We start from the raw sequence: 23,716 nt of genomic DNA, 5'->3' as shown, positions 1-23,716 counted from the left end.
AGGTGTGTGACTTGAAGTAGGACTTCTGGTATGGGCTTAAGCGGTAATGGTGAGGCATCAGCTGAGGGTATTTAGACACTGAATCTGAGAAGCAAAATGCTGTGCTGCCAATCCCCTTCTATGGCATTTTTAAAAAAGAGATGGGGTCTTGCTTTGTCTCCCAGGCTGGAGAGCAGTGGTGCGATCATAGCTCCACTCTGAACTCCTGGGCTCAAGTGACTACAGGCACACATCACCAGCCTGGCTAATCTTTACATTTTTCTGTAGAGACAGGGCCTTACTATGTTGCTCAGTCTGACCTTGAACTCCTGGCCTGAAGTGATCTTCCCGGCTTGGCGTCTCTGGGATTACAGGCATGAACCACTGTGTTGGCCTAAGGCATGTTTGAACCAGGTGTTCTGGTGGTTGAACATAAATGAACATTCAATGAGCTCTCAGTAGCGCCCAGTCCAGATCAGGCACCCAGGAAAGACAGTGGATTCCTCGTGTGCATGTGATGTACTTAGCAAATGCCTAGACAGCAAGAGACATCCAAGTGCCACTGAATTCCTTAGATACAAATGTGACTTTTCAACTTTTTTTTTTTTAAAATCCAGGATCAAGACCACAGACAATTTATTATGTAAGACATGGGGTGAAAAATGATCAAGGAAAGTAATGGCTGTGAGTGACATGGAATTAGATGAGAAGGCTCAAGTTTGCTGAAGAGAGTTTAAGTTTGGCTTTTGCTCTTGGAAACGTCAAAATAATCATAAGAAGCACTTGTGCCTTACAGAGCAAATAATCCACAGAATGTCATTTTCATTTTGCAAACAGGGTCACAACAGCAGTCAAATAGAAGCCTAAACACCCAGAGAGTTAACATACAGACTTGATAAGATATAACAAGGAATTGAGCATGCTGGTGGGTTTTAAAGTTAGATCCACATTGAACCCTGTGACCTACTGGAGGTTATAAGTGGAACCCGGGGAAGCAGCTTTTCCATACAAAACAACACAACGACAACAAAGAAAACCAGACTCTGCTGGATGTCTGTAATACTCATTTGCAGTAAGGCTTTCAAGATACAGGAATTTTTATAGTATTTGTATTTTAAGGATTTAGGGCAAATACATTTTTTTTCTACTTGATAGAAAGAAAATTAGTACTTAAAAGGTTCAAAAATATATTGATTGAGTGATTTTTTTTTACATAAATAAATTATATTGATTTTTTTAGGTTTTAACAGCTGAAAAACCCTTTCTGCTTCCACTGGAGGCAAAACTGAACAAAATGTTAGTTAAATAGAGAGAGCAGCATTTCTAAGAAATCTGTTGTCAGCATCATAGACCGCCTATGCTACCAGGATGCCATTAAATAGAATTTGTTCAATTATTGTATTCTTCTTCTATAATCAGTTACAAGATTTCTGGTTTATATCTCTGATTCATAAAACAGCACTCCACTTTTTGAAAATACATCTGATTGATTCTTTTCAGTAATGATTTAACAGACTTCTTTGAGATGCTCATTTTAACATTTACATAATTTATAATCCCAAATGTATAAAAGACAATGACAAAGCATCATAAATAAATAATGCAAAATGAAATAGTTATGTCAAACTTTTGGACCTTCTGATAAATTATCAAAACTGTAACAGAAAAAGTAAAAAATACAGTAAGTTGTGACAACAAAAAGTGAGACTGGCACTAGTGACACTTGCAACAGTTCCAATGGTCCTGTGCAGCCCTGTGCCCCAAGTACTGACCCATGAGCTTATTCAAGTCTCAGCTGTGAGCTATCTGTGAAGAGTATGACCATCAGAAGGGACGTCACACGAGCGGAAGGCGAAAGAAAGTGGGGAAGTGCTGCCCAGGTGGGTTCCTCCCACCTCTGTTCCTAAACTCAGAGAAGCTGAGGAAGAAGAGAAAACAATGTTGACTTGCAACACAGTGTCAACTAACTGCTAATTTGGAATTTGGGTCCAACTGTAAGATATAAACAGACTAGAGAATAATGGCAAGAAGAAAATAGCTTTTCACAGTTGCATTATAAAGGGTGGCACACTTGTTTTGACATCCTCAGATACCCTCAACGAAAGAACCTAGGCAAGTGTCAAAGTGTTGAGTGACTATCTTCTCGTAGCTCCAGAAGGAGCCTTATTCTTGGTGAAAGAAAGCACAAAACAAAAACTATTAAGTCCTGGTGTTTTTTAAATGCAAAGAGGCAAATTAGTGGCTAGAGAAATGTGTAAGCGAACGGGTGAGCGCAGAGTGCTGGCCGTGTGCTTGTGAAGCAGCGTGCAGCTCTACAGAGCGCAGCCCCTGCCCCACCCCTGTCACCAGCAGCAACTCAAGGTGGGTAAAGCTTTCTCACAGCGAGTTGTCTTTAACTGGGGAGAGGAATAATACATATATATAAAATAATGCCTAGTCAGTCAGTATTTCTTCTCGCTGCAGGTGTCTGAAAAACCATGAAAAGGGGATATTTATTACTACTAGTAAGGTTTGGTTTTTTTCCTTAAATAAAGAAATGAATATATGTATTTTCAACCATTAGTTATATACTTGTCTATACTACTCACTTAGTAATCATGATAAAATAGGGAAAGATTTTTAACTCAAAATATGCTCTAGCACTTCCTTTTTCTGTGCTTTTTGGTTCCCCATGACATTCTTCCTAGTCAACCTAGCTCATGGAAAAAAAAGAGCTTCTCTTTGTTTCTGTTCCTTGGCCCTTCAATGGTAAATCCCTAGACAGCATTCTTTTGCCTTTTTCCTCCTCAAATAAGTGGGAAAATTGGAAGAGAAGGGGGTAGGGCGTGTCACCAAGTACTGTATTAACTACAATTGCTGGAACGAACAACTGGATAACAGAATGAGAATTCTGTGCCTCCTAGGCTAGGTAGACAACACTTACCTAAGGAAGTGGTAAGACCCTGCAACTATTAACATCTGTTACCATAGTTCTCAGACAGGAAATTAGGTAGGCAATCCTACTTATGGAAACACAGGTTCTTATGAAGGTGAAGTGAGGGAATAACAAACCTTTATGGGATAAGAAACTTACAAGTCACAATAATTTCTTAAATGAAAAAAGTTCTAATTGATGTCACTGTTGGAGTCTTTGAGTGCCCCTTCCCCAGGCTGTGTCACATGTTCTCTCTCTGGGGGCAAAAGGGTACTAGATTCGGCGCAGTTCTGATCACCACCTGGCTCCCTTTCACAGCCAGGAGCAGGCTCTGGATTGGGGTTTGGGCTGTCCCCTTTTGTTTTCTTCTTCTTCCTCTTCTGGCTCTCCAGACCTACTATTTCTGAGTGCCTGGTCTGCTGCATGGCTGGCAGAGCCATGCCCATGCCAGGGGAGAGAAACATAGATGGGTAAATGAGTCCGGGAGATACTCCCGGGATGAGAAATGGGTTAAAAGCCACAGGACTACTAGTAGTTATTGCAGGTTCAGACTGATCAGAAAATGGACCTGGACCAGGCTTGTCTTCAGTTAAAGTGTCTGTTTTTACATCATGACTACTCAGCTTGTCTTCTGCATTCTTTTCAGTGGGGGCTGAACCACTTTTTGTTGTGCTTGATAGAGACGCTGGAGCAGTGGAAGTGCAGGTGGTGGCCATGGGTGTGTTGAGGAGTCCCCCAACACCGAACATTTGGGGCACTGCAGCCATGCCTGGCAGCATCATGGGCAGCATGCTCAGGGTGCTTTTGACCTCTTCGCCTGTCGGCATCGTGGCAAAGCCAGCCGGAAACCCCACTAGCCCAGTGAGGGGTATGCCTGGCATATTTCTCATGTTCTGTAGTCCTACCAGGTCCATCCCAGCAATTAGTCCATTCATGAACAGTGGCCCCATTCCCGAGGGAGAGTCTGCCACAATGGTGGGAGCTTTCAGGAGTTCACTCCGAGGCCGCCTTCCCCTCCTGCGGGGGCCTGAATCTCGAAGAACAGGCTCGGGAAGGGTGTGATTGAACTTGTTTTCTGGGAGAAACCCCTGAAAAAGAACAAACACAAGATGCTGAAGGTTACTGAATGGCAGGTGGTCAGCTGGGGGCTCTACACTGGCCTAGCCTGTCCCCGAGCTCCACGAAGGGTCCCAGTGGGAGCAGCTCTCTGGTTTGACTGTACCTGAAGGGCTCCTCCCTCAGCAGTCAAGAGCAATTGGTGGCACAAGCACAACAAGGGTGCCTGTCACCACCCGGTGGTGCTTCTAACACACTCATCAGTAAAGGTGGCATCCAGCCTGTGAGAAGCTGGCAAAGAGCTGGGGACTAGTATGAATGATGTCCTGGCCAGCTGAGACTCTTATGGCTGCCACCCCTTCACCAAATCCCAACGTTCACTTTCTCATGACACAGGAAGGTTTTTATTAAAGCAACAAAGCAGAGAACCTAAGGCAGAGATTTGGAGTCAGTAAGACCTGAGTTTAAAATCTGACTCCGCAACCCCCTAGCTGTGAGACTTAGGACAAGTCAGTTAACTTCTCAGAGTTTTGGTGAAAAGGACAATAGCACCTCTCTCGGGGTCACTGAAAGTGAAATATCTGCTACATGACCTGACCCACAGGAAGCAGTGCTTGCTCAAGGGGGCACTGCTTATTAACTGTGAGTGCCCCATGCCCCTCTGGATCCCACGCTCCTGGAGGGTAAATGTAATGGGGTGAGGACATGTTTGTTGAAGTGAAGGATTTCTTGAACATTTCCAGGGAACAGTACATGTTTGTTGAAGTGAAGGATTTCTTGAACATTGCCGGGGAACTGCCACCAAAATAAGTGATGCTCTGGTTTCCCTTAAGGGAGATTATCTGTTTTTCCTCTATTTGGAAGTTTACTCTCCAGTTTTCTTACTTAGCAAAGAGCTCCTCAGTAAAGCACTCTGCTCCACGTGGACCACACTGTGATGGGGCCCGGGCCTTCTAACTGCACCCGGGCTGTCAGACATGTGCACCTGGATACGTCCATCACCCATCAGGATGGCTAAGCTACACAGAATTGCAGAGGAGAGCAGAGTGTTCCAACAGTATCAGCAGGTAGGAGGCAGCATGTGGAGAGGAATGTGCAGGCTGCACATGGGGCCAGGAGCCCTGCAGGGCAGTGAGGACATGGCTGGGAACCTGATTCCCAGAGCATAAGCAAACCACTGCAATTCCAGTGATCTGTCTCTGACTTTATTTCAAAGATGTAAAAAATCTCCTTACAAAGAGAGCAATGTCTTCCCCCAGAAATGGAGCAGTTTCTTTCGGTACTCAGTGCCTGTGGTTCCTGAGCCCCTGGACGACTGCCCTCCCCACTCCTCGATGCTAGCAGCTTATCAAGCAAGACGTGCCTATAGAATTAAAAACAAGCACATTTCTCTTGTGCAGCCCAGTGGTCCCCAAGTTTTCTCATATGGAGAAGGACTGCATGGAGCAAAAGCCCTCCTCTGCTGGTGCCTGAAGGAGTTGCCCTTTCCGAGCTATGCTGAAGAGGCTCCAACAGCACAGGCATCTCCTTCTTATGGTACCTGTTATGAAATCGGTGTTATTTCAGCCTCTTTCCTTTGGCTATGGCACTGGTGAAGCTAAGATATTCAGAATGGCCTTGATAGATCTTGCCACACTAGATCCCACTGAGGGGACAGTTTACCACTGTGGCTGGAACATGGTGCCTACAGAGCAGCATGAAGTGGGAGAGTGCAACAGTGCGTAACTGGGTGGCCAACACATCTCCACATGCTGCATCTGTTGTCTTTTCAGGACTGTCCTTCGTGCAGATTCCTTCCCTTCCCGCTGGAGTCTGCAGTGAGTAGAGCGTGGGGTCTGATGAGAAGCAGCTGAAGCTGCTGCAGCCTCAGCCTCTATCTTTGGGAATAAGAGGCAGGGACCCGGCTGCACTCCTTCATGGAGCACATTCCTGGGACAAAAAAGAGGTGCTGGTCTCACCAAAAGACACCAGAAGGGTCAGAAAAATTCTATTACGAGGACCTGGGGCCCTACAGAAGGTGGAGAAATAACTCAGGGAAGCTAAGGATACCTAAGGGCTGAGACTGGTGACCAGGCCTGAGAGCACATAAGGAATCTGTTTATGATTTTCCCAAGGACTATGACCTGAATTTTAATTCAGTGGCTCTGGGATTTCCCATTTGTTTCACTGCCTCTCTTCTCCCCAAATTATTAGAAAGCAAAATTCCTAGAAAATCCAGAGTTTTTAAGGGGGCAGTTGTATGACTAGTTGGTGGCACTGGCTTCAGGCTCCCACGAACTGTGAAGACATGTGTGTGGTGGGCCCCAAATGGGCAGCAGCTGGCCTGCGTTGGTTCCCACAGTAGTGAGTGCTCAACAGTGAGGAGACAGCTATCAGGAGGCAGTGAAGGTGGTGGCAGTGAAGGTGGTGGCAGCAACAGGATGAGCAGCAGGAATGCCAGACACCATGAAAGCAGAACTGACCACATATGAGGCACTATGCTAAGGGCTCCATCAGCATTACCTCAGTAAGTCCGTACGATGACCCTATAGAGTCTATCATGACTGCTTTAGGGAATTTAAGATTCAGAGATGGGTGAAAACATGTGTACCTGAATGCTTTCAAGCCCCAGAAAGAGTTATTTTTTTGAAGTCCTACACCAGTCCTTCAGTTTCTCAAGAATGTCCAAGAAAAACCAGTTTTTCCTGTACAAAAAGCTTTATGATGGCAACTTTGAGGAGAAAATTCTTCTAAAAAAGCCTTGGTTCAATATCACAGGGCTGGAAGAAACCCCTGAACTGTCATGTTTAGCCTTCTTCCTTTTTACACACAGAAAGGCACAGGACTTGCTCTGGGGCGGCTGGTCAGGGACAGAGCAGGTGAGAACCCCTTTAAGTCCAGGGTTCTTTCCAATCACCACACCACACCACACCACAACCCACCCCACCCCACCCCACCCCACCACACCACACCCTTCTTATTCCCAACAGGATCAGCCACCTGCAGCTTGCCAGGCTGATTTCTCCTGGAGTGGGCTGGGTAACTGCCTGTTCGGGCTCTGGAGACAATTACTAGGGAAGCAATTCCTGGCTGGTTCCTATTTCTAAAGAGAGACAGTAGGATCTGATGGATGGCCTCAGGCTAAGAGAATAATTTCTTATCAGTCTTGTCTTGAGCTCAACAATGCAAATCACCTCATTCTGGGCCAGCCACTTTGTCTATTCCGTGTGCAGTTGCAGGCCCTTGCTGGCATGTCCCCTCTGCCCAGGACCTTGGTCAGGGTAACCACAACTCAACCACAAGGCCTTCCTGAGCCCTCTTCTTGCAGCCCACCCACAATTAAGAGCCAGGGAAAGGTGCTGGGGTATGTCTTTTTCCTTTACACCCACAAATGTTTCCTCATAACTTTCCCTGATAATTCTCCAGTGAGAGGGCCATGTTCTATCTCAGAAGTCTTTCTGTTGCGAAGAAAACAAGCCAAGGCTTGATGAATAACACCTCCTTATTTTCAAGCAATCTGCTATAAGTCAGATCTTCTTTAACATGCTTTGAGTCCCTTGTCAGGGCGTCTAGGACCAGCCTACACCCCACAGGACCTTTGGCCTCCTTGGTCCTGGCCCACTTTGTGAAAGTTGCACTATTTAAGCATCAGGATGTCCCCAAACATCCTTTCCTGGCCTTTACTCTTGCTGAGAACCACGGATGTAGGGAGAATGCTGGGCCCATTCAGAAATGAGAGCCTGCTGTTATCTTTCCCCTTCAGATCTAGAGAGCAGCAGCAGAAAGGCCCCAGGGATGAAGAAAACAGTTCTTCATCTACAGCAGAGCAAGAGGCGTGCTGGCAAAGGAAGCAGCTTTAACCACTTCCTGTGGAGGAGAGCCACTCCAGTCACCAGCTGCTGCCCACCCCAGTCAGGTGCCCCTCCCAGCAGCTCGGCGACCACACACAGCGACCACGGCGGGCTTTGGCAGTTCTCCCTCTTGGTAATTATACCCTGGGAGCAAAACTGCTTCCTCTTCCAGGGGAGGCCTGGGGAGAGGGCAAAGAAAGCAAGGAAAAGGCGATTCCTTGTGTTCAAGCAACACTGGAGGCAATCTGCTTTTTAGATGATTACATTGGTATTCCAATCCAAGAAGAACATCCTCATCAATACATGGTAGCATTTATTCCAACTCTAAAAATTAACTCTTGGGCAGACTTAAGAGAAGGTGATGACCAGAGCTTCCTTTCTCCTCCCAGGAAGGAGTAAGCTCATTCAACAAATATTCACGGGGTGAAAAGAGACCTAACAACCAAAGGCAATGTGCGGCTTCTCATTTAAAAATCCTAAAACCAAAACAAAACAAAAGAACTTTCCAGCTCTAAATGCCATTCTTGGGACAACTGGTGGAATCTAAATATGGACAAGATATTAGATATTATTAATATGCACATATAATAATGGCAATAATTATGTAGGAAAATGTTCTTAAACGATGCATGCTGAAACATTTAAGGATAATATGTCATGCCAGCAATTCACTGTCAAATGGCTCACCAAAAAAAACAAAAGCTATACATATATGTGCAAAACAAATATAACTTACATATATGAGCTATATTAGGTATATGCACATGTATATATTTATTTAATGAGCAACCACTATGTACTGGGCATTCCAGAGTCCAATCCTAGGCCTTACCTGCAGTCTGTGTTATGCTGACTCTGTGGACCTTGACTAGCCAAAGCACATATGGCAAACGGTCCTGAGTTCAAAGAAAGTTCTCTGCGGGATTTTAATCTACTTCTAAAAGAAGGGGTAGTGTTTTTGCTACGAATGCTTGTGTCTCCTCAAATTAATTGTTGAAATCCTAACCCCTAAGGTGATTGATATGGGGACTTTGGGATGTCATAGGGACCGAGCCCTCATGAATGGTATTAGTGATCTTATGAGAGCTCATTCATTCCTTCCTCCACGTGAAGACACAGTGAAAAGACAGCTGTCTATGTGGAATGGGTCCTCACCAGACACCCAAATCTGCCAGCGACTTGATGTTGGATTCTCCAGCCACCAGAACTGTGGAAAATATGTTTCTGTTCTTTATAAGCTCCCTCGTCCCTAGTCTGTGGTATCCTATCATGGGAGCCTGAATGAACTAAGAGTTTCTATGGCAAAGAAAAAGAGTGCAATGTACTCTAGAAGGCTTGCATCCCCAGAGAAGCTGCAGGAAACAGGTTAGCCCTGTTGGGAAGACTGAGCAGTCCTGAGGACCAAGTGGACAAGTGCTTCCTGTTCTTGCCTTACTGCAAGAAAAGGGCCTCTGAGGCAGGGAGTGTGTTTATTTAACAAAGGAGGGAAATGCGTCTCTGGGAAGAGGCTGGCTGCAAGAATAGCTTAGAAATGGGTTTTCTGGCAAAGGATCAGTGTCTGTAGCGAGGGATGAATATTAATTTCCAAGGAACATGAAGGAAACTGTTAGACATGGAGAAAGAAAGAAGAATGCCAAGGGGAAAAACCACATGGGGTTTTTTTTTCCTGACATATCTCTAAAGCAAGAACTCTGAGACAAAGCAAGAATCGGAGGCCTTCTCTTGACAGCAAGACACCATGTGCCAAGACAAAAGGAGAAGGTGGGAGGAGCATGCAGGGCCGAGCAGAGACAGGCGGGATAGATGGAAGCTGAGCCGGTAAAGATTGTACAAGCAGATCTAAGAAAAAGATGGAAGCATCATTTTCTGAGACTAAAGCAAGAGAGGGGAAAAGAGGGTAGCTATTCCAATGTGAGAGACTACCCAGGGCCCGGGTATTCCTCCAAGGGCCTGTCTAGCAGAAGAGGAGAAGCACTGGGACATCGTTTGTGGAGCTGTTAGATAAGTGATAATCCAGGTGACAAACTCAGTGACAGGTTCCTCCAGAACATTAAATGACAACTGATTTCTACACAAGGAAGAAATGGCTAAGGTGGATATTCTTCTGGAGCTAAAAAATAAATCATATTGAGGCAATCTCACCAAGAAAGGAATTCCTATTCAAGGAAAGTACAGCTGGCAGAGGACTTAAGAGAGGGTATTTAGAAAAGCTTGAGTTTATGGAATAGCCTGGAAGAGCAGACGTCCTCACAGGCATCTTCAGAGGCTCCCTTTTTGGGCAGAATGCTTTTTGAGGAAGTTGAAAGCACATTTATGTGTAATCTGCCCAAATTCAAACACATTTTCAAGTTGAAATGTTATTACTGCCCCCTAGAGGTTATGACTATTTCTATTCCAAATTTGCACTCATCTGTAAACTATAATTAACTCGAACTCGTTATGCCAGAAGTTTTCTACAGAAGTCTTTGAAGTCCATTTCAGTGTCATGATTCTATAATAGGAAAAGGGTAGTGCTTAGAGTCAGCTGCTGTTTTTCATTGCCACAGAGGCTGGTCTGGGAAGAAATGTCTTAAATGCCAGAAAAAGGTAGATTAGAAAATGAAAACTTCCAATAGTGAAGTTTGTTAAACACTGGAAAGACTGCTGATGAAGTCTAAGGGTTCTTTTCTCTTGTAACTCTACAAACAGGAACAAGAACAACAACAACAAAATCAAGCTTTGGGAGTGGTTTCACAGCCAGTTTTGGAGGTAAGGGCTGAAAGTAAATGACTGCCAGGAGTCACACAGTGCTCAAAATGCCACACTGACAATTCTCAGTGCTTTTAGCTTCCTGCCCTCTTGAAAGATGTCACCCAGCTACCCACTTTCCAGCTGGGGAGTTGTCTCAAAAATGCCAGTTGGGATGTTTCCCACGGCCCCATGCTTCCTCTTTCTTACCCTCAGTCCTGGCTCCTTGGAGACGGCAGGGACCCTCTCTTCCCCACTCAGAGAGCTGATGTCTAATTTTCCAGGTTCTTTACAGCGTGGCCTCCTCTGCTTTGGTTTGTCTGAAAAATTCTAGGAGGCAAATGGAGACCAACATTATGAGACATTCTGTCATAGATTCCGCTGATGAGGATGGTGCTTCTCAGCTCGTTTTGTTATTTTTCTCATCAATGACCCTCTGCACAGGACCTGGGCAGGTTGGGCTGAAGGAAAGAGCCAGCTAGATTTTCTTTCCTTGAAGTACCAGTGTGCCTGCGGTAAACTGGAAAACAGGCTGTGTGGACCATCTGGCCCTCCAGACTAGAACACCTGAGCTGACTCACCTGGTTTCAGGGCACTGCTTATGCCCGGCCATCTTCTCTATCACTTTTGGGATTCTGTCTCCACTGCTATATACCTGATCTATCACTTTTGGGATTCTGTCTCCACTGCTATATACCTGGTTTGGTTTTGCCTGTCCCTGGAGAGTGCGCATCTGCAAGTGCATTCTCCTTGTTCTGTGTGCTATCTATGAATCTTAGTTTAAGTGTACCCAGGACAAAGATGGTGGTGGGGTAGGTGAGCAAGTGAGAAAAGAAAAACCAAGAAAAGACATTAGTGCTCAGGAGCCCTCTAACTGAAGGGCTTAGGGCAATGGCAGTAAAAGCTCTAATCTGAAGGACTTAGGGCAAAGGTAGTAAGATGACTTGAAGGGAATGTCCAGAAGCAATAACTATAAAAGAACAGACTGCCCTCCAACCACCAAAAGTAGTATGTATTAACTTGAAAATAATACATAGAAAACTGTCAGCAAGTGGCAGAGTTTATGCAACATGATTTCTTTATGAACTTATGATATTGTGGGGCAATTTCTTTGTGGGAACAAGGAGCTTGGACCTAGGCAAGCTCTGTTCTCTTAAGATTTTGCATATCTACATTTTGTCATAGTGTTTTGATGTGGGCTGTCATTTCTATTATGGAGAATTTTACCAAAATTAAAACTTAAAGACAAAAAAAACTTTAAAATGATGCTCTCAGTTGACACAGATTTCTCCCAAATAGCTTCTCAGCTTCTTGGTTTCCCTCAGCATGCTTTTATTAAGAGCAGCAACAAGTCAGCAGGAAGTAAACAGTGATCTCGGGCAGCATTAACAAATACTTACTGCCCCGAAGCTGGGAACTTCTAAGGAATAGTCAGCCTGCTGTCTCAGCCAATCAAGCAGACTCTTGCTGGGAACGGCTTTCTCAGCTGGGCTGCCAGCTGCTGCTGCTGGTTCGGGGACTGAGGGAGCAGACCCTGGCCCCTCAGGGTGTGCAGTGCTCAGGGTGGCCTGCCCTGGGTCTTCATGGACTTCCTGGATAAAGGAAAAATGAGTATGTGCGGTTAATCATGACAGAATGAAAACCAGTTTCTAAAAAGAAAACATACAAAGGGTTCTTCAAATCGTTCCATCTATTTTCACCTGACAGTACTCAGCTGGGGTACCTGAATGACAGCCCCCCACACTGCTGCCCCACCATAGCTCTTGTGCATGCTGAGTGGTCCCTATACCTGAATGCTCTTCTCCCTCTCCTGTCTCCTTGGTAAGCTATGACTCCAGCCTGACTGTCCGGATTCAGTGTTCCACTACCCACTGCTCCGAGCAACACCAGTGGCTCCAGCTCCTGTGTCCACAGTACTCTGTTCCCAGCTCCCTCATATAACAAAAATGTCACACTGCAAATTAGTCACCTATTTACCCTCTAAAGTTTGAAAGCCTGTCTTACCTCTGTATTATCAATGTTTAGAATGTGTCTACTGCTAAGACACATGTCAGTGCTAAGTAAGTATCTGTATTAATACATTTTAAAAATACTCTGAGAACAAGGGGAAACATTTTATCAGTCATCCATTGGAATTCTATGATCATTACAGAGAAACCATGGCTCTGCACGTGACAAACTTTTTTTTTTTTGAGTTGGAGTCTCACTTTGTTGCCCAGGCTAGAGTGCAGTGGAATGCTTTCAGCCACCACAGCCTCTACCTGCTGGACTCAGGCGATCCCTTGCCTTAGCCTTTCAAGTAGCCGGAACTACAGGCACACGCTACCATGCCCAGCTAATTTCTGATTTATTGTAGAGATGAGGTCTCACCATGTTGCCCAGGCTGGTCTCGAACCTGTGGACTCAAGTAATCCTCTTGCCTTGGCCTCCCAAAGTGCTGGGATTATAGGCTTGAGCCACTGCGCCCAGCTGACAAACTTCTTAAAAGCTTGCAGAATTGGGCAGGGAAAGAACCTGTCACCTCAGCTTCCTAAATTATACAGAAAGTCTAAGAGGAAGATATCCCAAACAATATGACTTAGTAGTAAAGATCTCAGCATCGAGAGAACAAGATCCTTGGTTTCCTGCTCTACCACTTACTAGCTGGACAATCTTGGACAAATCACTGAATGTTTTAAAGTCTCAGTTTCCTAATCTATAAAATGGGAATAACAATAAAACCTACCTTTCCAGGGTTGTTGTGAGGATCAAACAGGATAATGATGTAAAGCCTCGAACACAGTGCACTTGGCACACAGTAGGCACTCAATACTAGCTATTATTATTCCTTTTAAAATATTAAGACATAAAATGTGATTGTTTTGGAACTCAAAATCCAATAAATGGGAAAAGCCAAAATACAACATAAAGCATTAAACAAAATTTAAAGGGGATCTCTCTTGACCAGGTATAGATTCTGATCCTTTCTGATGCTGACAATGATCTCCTGGGAGTATACAATATACTATCTTGTGGTCTCATACGATCTCTATGAAACCTCATGGCAATCCTCTGTAGTACATGCTCTTGCTGCACTTTACAGAGAAGCAGAATGAAGCTCAGTGGTAAGCCCAGTGTCCAGTGAGTTAAGAAGTAGAGCCAGGATCAACTCTGTTCTTTCTCTCATACCCTGGAGAGCCTCAGTGCCCTGAAGAAGTGCTGCGACAAGCTCAGCCCTGCCACTTGCTCTGCTGTTCCATCACTGGGGAGGATCTGAGCTGTTTCTATCTGAAGTGGCAAGATCTCCTGACTTGTTTCTCTCAGATGTAAGCAGATTAAGGACCATTAATGGGTTAGTAACTACTTATTTCTAGAAGAGTTGGGGGCAGTTTATAATGAGAGAAAACAAAGCAGGACAACCAAAATAGGAATAAAGGATCCATAAAACAAAATATTTTGTGTCTGAGAAAAGAAGGATTTGTCAATGTTTTCACTCAACAGCCTTTATGCTCACCAAGATTCCTGCCTGAAGCGTTTGCTCCTTCAGGAAGATGAGGTCCATCCCTCCTTCAACATGTTTCCGTCTCCCTCTCCGCCTCCTTGTGGCTGCATCATCTCTTCTGAGGTTTCCATTGACAATCTGTCCAGTCACTGGATGGATCAGGCCAGCTTGCAGAATCCCAGACAAGTCCATGCCAAGAGCTCCTTGAAGTGAACCAATAGCCCCAATCTTAGGGGTGCTAGTGCTCACTGGGAAAGGGGATGTAGCTCCTGGGGACCCCTCTGATGAGCAGGAGAGGTCTATTGCTGATTCCCCATGCCAGCCATTAAGGACGATAGGGGGATGCCCATGGGAGGCGGAGAATTGCTCCAGGCTCCGACCCTTTGCATCCCTCTCCACCTCAAACTCGTAGGGACGCCTGTGCTTTTGTTCATCCTTTGCGAATACTGGAGCCAAGAAGCTCTCCTGTGAACAAACAATAAAAGAGCTTTGAATGCCACTTCTGTGGCTGAATGCCAGCTCTTGCTCCAGGCCTGATTTCCTCCAGGTCTTATATTATTTCCAATCAACTTCTTAGAAGTTCTTCTAAGTCAAGCCTCCTCAAACCTTAGTTCCACATCACCTGGACAGCTTGTTAAAATGCAGATTATACTTCAGTGGGCCTGAGAGTCTCCATTTTAAAAAAGTTTCCAGGTGCTGCTAAAGCTGCTAGTCCATGAACTATACTTGGAGTTGCAAGACTAGATCTCAGGGGTGCTTGGCTACAGCTGTGTATCACCATCACCTGGGAAGTTAAAAAAAAAACCCTAATACCCAGACCATACCCCAGGACAGTTAAATCAGGTACCCAGCTGATTCCAATGAGCAGTTCAGAGTGAGAACCAGTGTGCTACGATGTACCTGCCACCAAAATGCTCACTTCTGCCTTGACTTCCTTAATTTCTATCAGCTGCCATTGTTCACTCCTACCAAGGTGAACACACTAGTCGATTCATGACTCCCTTTCCTTTTATTTGTTAGTCACAGAGTAATCTTTGCCAATTACCCTGTTCTTTGTACCCACTCTGCCACTAATCTAGAGTCTAGAACCTTCTCTTTACATCAGATTTCTGCCTGTCTCCCCAGCCAAACTACATATCATCCCAAGTGAGATGTAAAACCTTGCATTTATTATGCATTCTCCTGTTCCAAAACTTTTACTAGCTCTCCACTGGCTATGTGATTAAAGTCTAAATTCTTCAATTAACAGTAATGGCTTGACAACTCCCCCACTACCATTCAGCATATATATGTTGTATAAATGGACTCAGTTGAAGTGGAACACACCCACTCCTCTGTGCTTTGTGGTCAACACCATTCCTACAGCCTCACCTTCTGGATCTGGGCCGCTAATGCTGCACCATTGCTGAAGCTGTGCTCTGCTGCTTCTGGCTCTGAGAGGCTGTTTCGAGAACCAGTACTGCTGGTTAATGCTGGGGTGGGCAGTGTGTCCGAAGGCTCATACTGCTGGCTGGAGGGCCACTTCCCCTTTAACACTACATGGCAGATATTATCTAGGCGGTTAATTATCACACGATCCTAGAAAAAAGGATAACAGTTCTGAAGAAAAAGTACAAAGTTACCTAAATTCACAGAGCCCTTTGAGCTCAAGGCTCAAGTTTTCTCACCAGAAGGAGCTGATTAGAAAAGAACACACTCAAACATACTCACTTTATAAGTCTTAAAATAAAAATCATAGTCTGGACAATGACATTTAAAGCCTTTGTACTATAAATACGTGAACAATTGGACACTTCGTCTTACAGTCTGATTAGTCAAGTGCATACATCTTTAAAGTTCAAATGTTACATACCTAATACCAGTTAAAGATATTAAACATCTCTCAGAATTATTCTAAAGGGTTTAAGATAAAAGATTCTAAGATAAGAATGCTGTGGGGGGAAAAAGCAAGCTTTGGGGGTACCTTTGGCCACTCAGAGAAGGAATAGAGGGTTTTCTCCTGTAGCAGTTGAGCAATGGTAGGTGCCCGCACCTCCTGCAGGTCATCCCCAATGTCTCCCACAATGCCTGAGGTTGAGCTCTTGCTCTCCTCTTCAGAGTATTTCCCTTGATACTCTAGAAAGAGAGGTTAAAAAAATTAATCAGGCACTTGGGCGACAGTAGTGATCTGAGAGATCAGGACATCCCGATCTGTCTTTTCTTTTTGCTTTTTAAATTAGCCCATTCTGTGCAAATTTATTTTAAATAGAGTATTAATTCCATACCTTCAATTTCCAGGAGTACCATATCAGTTAAGCCGTAAAGGCAAGTCTTGCTTTGGGGCTACCAAGGCACATCATCTAGTAAGAGTTTTCATCCATACCCCCCCAACGAAAAAATAAAACAGAAAGGAAATTTTTCTTGTGTATCCAAGAGTGAGTGAGAGGAGAGGAATAAACCATGAAAGGGCTTCTCATTTAGTGTAGCGGACAAAAGAAAGTTGAACATTATAATACTTTGATACATTTGAAGGGACAGTCTATGAAATATGAAACATAATACAGAAACATTGTGATATTAATAATGAAAGATAAAAAGTCATGAAACTTACAACAAAGGTAAGATGGACTTGATTCATGTAAAAAACAGTGCAAAGAAACTTAGACATTTCAATTACTTCACTGGTGGAAAGAAATGGAAATGCAACTCATTCTTTCAAGCATCAGTTATGGCAAAAGTTTATTATCAATGTGAAATGAATCTTCAAAGATCCACTTACTAGTAATGACAGGGAATGAACATATGGTAGTGAAATGCCCAAGGCAGGAAACACTGTGGACCTCTTTCTGGGTGAAATGACAAGAAATGTCTATTCTCTGAAATGAGGACATCTCACTTTTGAAGTGCAGCAAGTCTCCTTAGTGAGCTGCTGAGACCCTTTACCATTCACAGGGACTTGGTAGGCCCAGTGGACTCAGGATAAACAAAGTAGATGTGGCCTGGATCTCAAGGTTCTTACAGTCTCATGACAGCCAGAAAATTAAGGAGTAACTAAAATTAAGCCATGGGAAGTGCTATCAAGGGAAAAAAACAAGGTGCCATGATAGGGAATATGAGAGAAGGACCTACTAAGCAGGCTGGTAGAGGTTCCTGGAGGAAGGTACACCGCTAAGATGAGGCGGCAATGGGGAAGGGCGTTCTGGACATGCTGAGGAACTAAAGGGAGGCTAAGAGAAAAGCACAGAGATGATTATGGGGGGGGAGGTAGAAATCATTCAGAATATGCTGAATCCTGTCAGTCATGACAGAAAATTTGGATTTTTTTCTAGATTCAGTAGGGAGCACCCTTGAGAGGTTTTAAGCAGAGGAACTGTATTTAAGAAAAAGCAAAATGATGTGTGAGAGAAAACCCCAGAAAAAGAGTGATCTAGGGCTGGCTCTGAGAGGTGTAACAATTAATGACTACTCCTTCAGGACTGTAGATGTGTAGTTTTAAAAGCAGGTTTGACCTATCCTGCCCCACTGTCTCACACTTCCAATGTGTGGAGGAGCCCACCCAAGATCTGCAAAAGCACTTTTAAAAGCATCTGTGCAAGGGACTCCCGCTCATGTGTATGCACGATGTTCACCAAAGCTTATCAAGGTCACTGCTGTCCTCACCCTGACTTAGCAAGGCTGATGCTGGCACCAAAGGACATCAGCTCAGGAACATTTCTTCTCCCTGTAATGATACTTATCTTTACCCCGTGCTCATTTAGGTGTCTGGGTTTCCAAGGACCGATTATTTGGTGATTTACCCTGCAATAGGGTTCAAAAAGCAATGTGGGTTTTATAATTCAATACGTGGCAGTGATCCTTCATGGGCTGGGGTGAGGAGGATCAGGCATGGTTGTAGACTGGCTCCTTCTGGGTCGGCTGGGGCTACAAATATATTAAGCTAGTATCAATTCAGTTTCTCAGTCCTTATATTAGCTAGTGTGTAAATTTTAACTTGGGTTCAGAACCCTTCCCAAGATAAGCCACTAATCACAATGACTAAAACCAAGATGGGGGATTTTATTTATTTTTAGAAACAGGGTCTCACTGTTGCCCAGACTGTTTTTTGTTGTTGAGACGTGGTCTTGCTCTGTCTCCTAGGCTGGAGTACAGTGGCACAATCACAGCTCACTACAGTCACAAATTCCTGGGCTCAAGCGACCCTCCCACCTCAGCATCCCAGATAGCTGGGACTATAGGCATGTACCACCATGCCTGGCTAATTTTTAATTTTTTTGTAGAGACAGGGTCTTGCTATGTTGCCAAGGCTGGTCTCGAACTCCTAGCCTCAAGTCATCCTCCCAAAGTGTTGAGATTACAGGTGTGAACCACCATGCCTGGCCTAAACCACAGGGTTTTGATGATGATATGAATAAATGGAACTTTCTTTGCTTACCTTAACAAAGACCAAATTTATTTGTGTTTTTGTGAGTTCCTGATATCCCAAGCCTGTTTTACTTTAACCAGTTTGAAGCACCCTAACTAGTGGAAGAACAAACTACTTCCCCTTGACATGTATTATATAAAAGCACACAGGATCCTGCCAAATCACACAGTTGATGCAGCAAAGATGCTATGATTGTCTTTCGTCTCCCTCAATTTTCTGGAATGACCACAGATAATCTAATTTTTAGTCCAAGGTCTATGACCTTTGATGTTAAACACATCAAAGTGAGGGCAGGTGGCTTCTGTTTCAGAAGCCATACAACTACTAAACACACCCCCAACCCCCTAATCTCCCTGTCAAGTGAGAACTGAATCATACAGACTGTACCTTGACTATGGCAGTTTCCATCTCTATCATAATCATCTTTATTTTCAAAGTCCATGTCTTCTGACTTGAGCTCACTTCCTTCAAGAGGATACATGGGGAAACCTTTTTTCCCATCTATACTTTCTTTCCAAGGTTCTTTTAAAAGCTCATGCTTTACTTTAAATGGCTCTGATGGAATAGCAGTGGGCTCATCCTCCATGGTAGTAATATTATTGGTTTTGCTTTTGTACAGGTCTGGGTTATAAGCCTTGGACTTCGCCACTTCAAATTCATCATTCTCGAGGCCATGAGTCCACCTTTCCATGTGTTTGCAGTGACACTGACAGGTTGCTGGAGGGAAAGTCTTCTGTGGTCCAGCAGTCTGGCTTGCTGCCTCCAGGCTTCCTTTCTTGGTTTCATCTACATGAAAGACCCGGCTCTTTTCCCTTAGGATGTTAGTAGTGGGCTCTGTGAGATGCAATACCCCTGTCTTTTCCCTCATGCCTGTTGCCACAGCTAAGTTTTCTTCCTCATTTTCCTCCTCTTCCTCCTCCTCATCACTGTGGTTCTGACTCAAAATCAATTTACTTTCTAAGCTTTTGTTCTCTAGTAAATCAATTAATTGCTGATCTGATGACAGATTTCTTTTGGAATCACAGATACTAAGATTGCACATATCTACAAACCCACTTTCATTTCCTGGATCCAAGGAAGGGGAGGGTAAGCATTTGGCTTCTAGCTGCTCGATGCTTTCAGGCCTCTGCCCTGCTTCACTGCAGCAGAGCTCCCCTTCCTTTGAAAAAGACATCAACAGATGTTTTCCATTTTGAATGCTCATTTGAGCTACTCCTGCTTCTAAGCTACTCATAAAAGAGGAGCCTGAAGCTATTTCTGCCTCATGGTCACCAGACCGGCAGCTCCTATCTTTGCTGGCTGAGATGGCAATAGTATCTTTTCTGGATTCTGCACTGGTATTTGGGATGTCCTGAAAAGAGCCTGATTCTCGGCTAAGCACCTTCTTACCATATATCACACTCTCCAAGGACTCAGGCAGCAGACTTTCATCATGGTTAATGGAAATGACATCCTGAACTTTAGAAATAAAGTTTTCACAAGTCATATCAGGCAGACTGAGATGATCATCTCTGCCTTCTTCTTTCACTAGATTCTCAGGTTCATTTTCAAGGGACTCTGAAGTCCTACGCATTTGAGTATATGTAAGAGAGTCATATAATTTGGAGTTGGTCTGGTAAAGGCAACAGAGACTTCCTGGTGCCTGAACATCAGATCTTTTATGCTGGGCGTAGTTTCTATAGGCATCCAGGAAGGACAGCTGGGGGTCGTTCATGATGTAACAGTCCGTGCGATTCAGCCCATGTTTGGCAGTGCCGATGAGCAGGTCTCGATCATGCTTCCCACACTCCCACCAGACTGGGAGGTAGAGGCTGGGTCTGCAAAGCTGGAGGCGTTCATGCAACTGAGGACACTTGAGCACGTGTTCTCGGACCTTCCGTAACAGCTCAATGCGGTACAGAGTTCTTGCGGCCCGTTCCTCAGTAATGGGTTCAACGTAGATGGTGGCATCTGGGGTACCTGGAGAGACAGGGAAACACAGACACTGTCGCTTAAGGTAGTCCCTGGACACTCCCTGCCCACCTGAGCCTTTGCATCTTTAGTCTTATAGTTTAACTCCCTAGTTCCTCAGCAGGGCAGTTTTAGGTGTGTGGGCCCTTGCTAAAGTGGGACACTAAAAGAAAATGAAATTTTTTTTGAGTTGGAATCTTACTCTGTTGCCCAGGCTAGAGTGCAATGGCATGCTCATGACCACCCCAGTGTCAACCTGCTGGGCTCAGGCGATCCTCCTGACTCAGCCTTCCAAGTAGCCAGAACTACAGGCGTGTACTACCACACTCGGCTAATTTTTAAAATTTTATTTATTGTAGAGATGAGGTCTCGCCGAGTTGCCTGGGCTGTTCTTGAACCCATGGGCTCAAATAATCCTCTCACTTTGGCCTCCCAAAGTGCTGGGATTACAGGTTTGAGCCACTGTGCCAGGCTTGGATATGGAATGTTTTTATAAAACAAGGACAGACTCAGGGAGGGTAAAAGAGGGCATGAAAACTCTAGTTCTGGAAATAGTACTAGTTTCCTGTAAATAAGCATGTACTGAACAGGTGCAGTGGCTCATACTATAATCTCAGTACTTTGGGAAACCAAGTGGGGAGGATCGTCTGAGGTCAGGAATTCAAGATCAGCCTGGGCAACATAGTGAGATCTTGTCTCTACTAAATAAATAGATAAATAGATAAATAGATAGATAGATAGATAGATAGATAGATAGATAGATAGATAGAAGGCTGGGTGTGGTGGCTTGAACCTATAGTCCTAGCTATTCAGGTGGTTAAGGCAGGAAGATGGCTTGAACCCAAGAGTCTGAGGTTACAGTGAGCTATGATCATGCCATTGCACCCCATCTTGGGTGACAGAGTGAGATTCTGTCTCTTTGAGAGGAAAAAAAGCATGTATTATGTGCCCTCTACACTAGGTACTTTATTTTTTTTATTTTTTGAGTTGGAGTCTCACTCTGCCCAGACTGGAGTACAGTGGCATGCTCCCGGCCACCGCAGCCTCGACCTGCTGGGCTCCGGCGATCCTTCCACCTCAGCCTTCCAAGTAGCTGGAACTATAGGCGCGCACTACCACAACCGGCTAATTTTTTGATTTTATTGTAGAGATGAGGTCTCGCCAAGTTGCCCAGGTGGGTCTCGAACCCGCGGGCTCAGACAATCCACTCACCTCAGCCTCCCAAAGAGCGGGATTACAGGCTGAGCCACCGAGCCCGGCTGGTACTTTATATATGTTACCTAGTTCAATATTTCTTCATCATGCATGTCCTATTTCAAGGATGAGGAAACAAGCTCAGATAAGCAGATAAGCTACCTTGCTCAAGGTGGCAGAACCAAGATTTAAATCCAGGGTTTTTCAGTGTGACTCCAAAGTTCAGATCTTTCCAATATACCCAGCTCCCTGGTCTGAATGGAAACACGTTAGCCATGCCACACGGGAGGGCAAAGGTTGGGGTTTCTGTGCATGCTGCCATCAGCTCTAAATACATGCTGGGTGGGCTCAATGTTTGTTTTAGATTTCCTAAAATATGCTCACATGGTCTCAGATCGTTTATCTACAAATATGAGGCTGCAGGGAGACCTGAAGGAAGCTATTGCAAATGCCAACCAGGAAGAAATTTCTCAAAAGGGCTGTCTATTGGATCAGGGATGTTTAAATGACAGCCACTTTCTATAGTTATCAGTCAACATATGAGGAAACATTTAAAGCTATTAAGATTTAATCTAAGGAAGGTGCAAAGTTCAGAGTAGGATAAATCTCGGTATGACCAAAAAAACCCAAGGAACTACACTTTGGAAAAAGTAAATGGTAGTCTCTCAGTGTTTCTAGGAAATTTTAATCTGAATTTTAACCTCCACTGGAGTTTCGTCATTTTTTCCTTTTTTTTTTGTAGAGATGAGGTCTCACCAGGCTGGTGTTCTGAACTCCTGAACTTAAGCAATCCTCCTCCCTCGGCCTCCCAAAATGCTGGAATTACAGGCATGAGCCACTGTGCCTGGCCAAGTTATACCATTTTGGGAGAGAGAGTTTATTTTATGAGTGAACCCAATTAGAAGTTCATGATTTCTAAAAGCCCACTTGTCTCTACCTGATTTCTTCAGGTAGACTCTACTTTCATAGGTATACCCAAAGTAATTCTGCAATTTGAAAAATCAGCATGTCCTTTTCTTGTCTTATCTGACAATATGACAAAGAATTTTCTCACCACCATCTTTCCATGCAGGTAGACGACAGACATTCCGGCACATGGCTACAAAACTATAAAAATAGTGTTCCAGGCTCTCATCTGACTTCTTGTCCAAACGGGAAATGATGCGGAACTGTGTCCAGTCAAAGGTTTTCTTTTCTTGATCATAAACAACACCAAAGGATGACACTGTTCTATAGAAGTCTGCTTGTTCTCTCCTAGTCCACCTTGAGATTTAATGAAAAAGGGAGAGTGAGTGGCTTTTTCCCCCCAAAAGCCGACAACTTACAGAGTGCCTGCTATGGGAGTCCATGACATCAAGAAAGTAGGTAGAGCTGGTTTGCGTATTTTATTGTTTATTTTTATGTAAGTTAAATTGGGCTGAGAGGCTCATAATGAAAAGCTATCATCCTGCTCCCAAAGAGTAGCAAAAGTAGTAAAAGCCTATCACCCTACTTTCAAATCTTTCAGCTCTTTCTTCTGGTATTTATCTCCCAAGGCTAAATCATGTGTGTATACCTGCTTTCTCTTGATTAATACATTTTAGGAATTACCTATAGTTAACTTCTGCTTGTAGGAGATAAAGATGTAAAAAATACTACATATGCTTAAATATCTTGCCTTATTTTTTCCCCATATGATAACCTAGAATCAGATATCTTGGAGGGACTTTCCAGACTATTAAATTCAACCTCTTCATCTTATAGAACAAGAACCTGGTGCTGAGAAGGGAAGTGTCTGCTTCAATATACAGATCCCCTGACTCCCACCAGCTTTCGTCTTGGTTTTATATATGCAGGTTACTCATATCAATGATTTTCTCTGGAACACAAAGATCTTCTAGTCTTTGCATCTTATAGGAGTAAGTTAATGACTTGAGGGAGCTGGATAATTATATGCCATCATAGGAGTCCTTGGGAATGGTGCTTTCTACCCCAGAGGGAATCTGGCTAGGAATGGGAGGTGGGGTGAGGGGTCACTGAAGAGTGAGAAGGAGGGAAGAAAGGGCCCTGGCTCTTTGCTTTGGAGCTATGCAGGATGGGAGAAATATTTTCCCTGAACTACCACATTTAATATAGTGAGAGGGGTACAGAGAAGTAACTGAATTTGCTCTATAGTCTTCTTTTACTTCACTGTATGTTTCTCC

At 44.2% G+C, this 23,716-nt stretch overlaps 1 protein-coding gene across 1 annotated transcript in view; it reads right to left on the bottom strand.

Moving 5' to 3' along the window:
* Positions 1–584: 584 nt before the first annotated feature.
* The window catches only part of CHD6 (chromodomain helicase DNA binding protein 6), a 96,867-nt gene continuing 73,735 nt past the window's right edge, over positions 585–23,716 (bottom strand). Inside the window, exons 20-27 of the mRNA XM_008054734.1 lie at positions 22,588–22,796; positions 18,777–20,348; positions 15,951–16,102; positions 15,359–15,565; positions 14,000–14,452; positions 11,907–12,098; positions 10,717–10,836; positions 585–3,981 (exon numbers count right to left, since the gene is read on the bottom strand). Coding sequence (XP_008052925.1) covers positions 3,085–3,981; positions 10,717–10,836; positions 11,907–12,098; positions 14,000–14,452; positions 15,359–15,565; positions 15,951–16,102; positions 18,777–20,348; positions 22,588–22,796 — 3,802 coding nt within the window. The 3' untranslated portion in view covers positions 585–3,084. The remainder of the gene's footprint in view (positions 3,982–10,716; positions 10,837–11,906; positions 12,099–13,999; positions 14,453–15,358; positions 15,566–15,950; positions 16,103–18,776; positions 20,349–22,587; positions 22,797–23,716) is intronic.

The sequence above is a fragment of the Carlito syrichta genome, unplaced genomic scaffold (genome assembly GCF_000164805.1).
Source record: "Carlito syrichta isolate Samal-C Ts95f unplaced genomic scaffold, Tarsius_syrichta-2.0.1 Scaffold300491, whole genome shotgun sequence".
NCBI lineage: Eukaryota > Metazoa > Chordata > Mammalia > Primates > Tarsiidae > Carlito > Carlito syrichta.
Note: the sequence above shows the minus strand (reverse complement) of the source record. Positions and strands in the feature narration are given on the sequence as shown.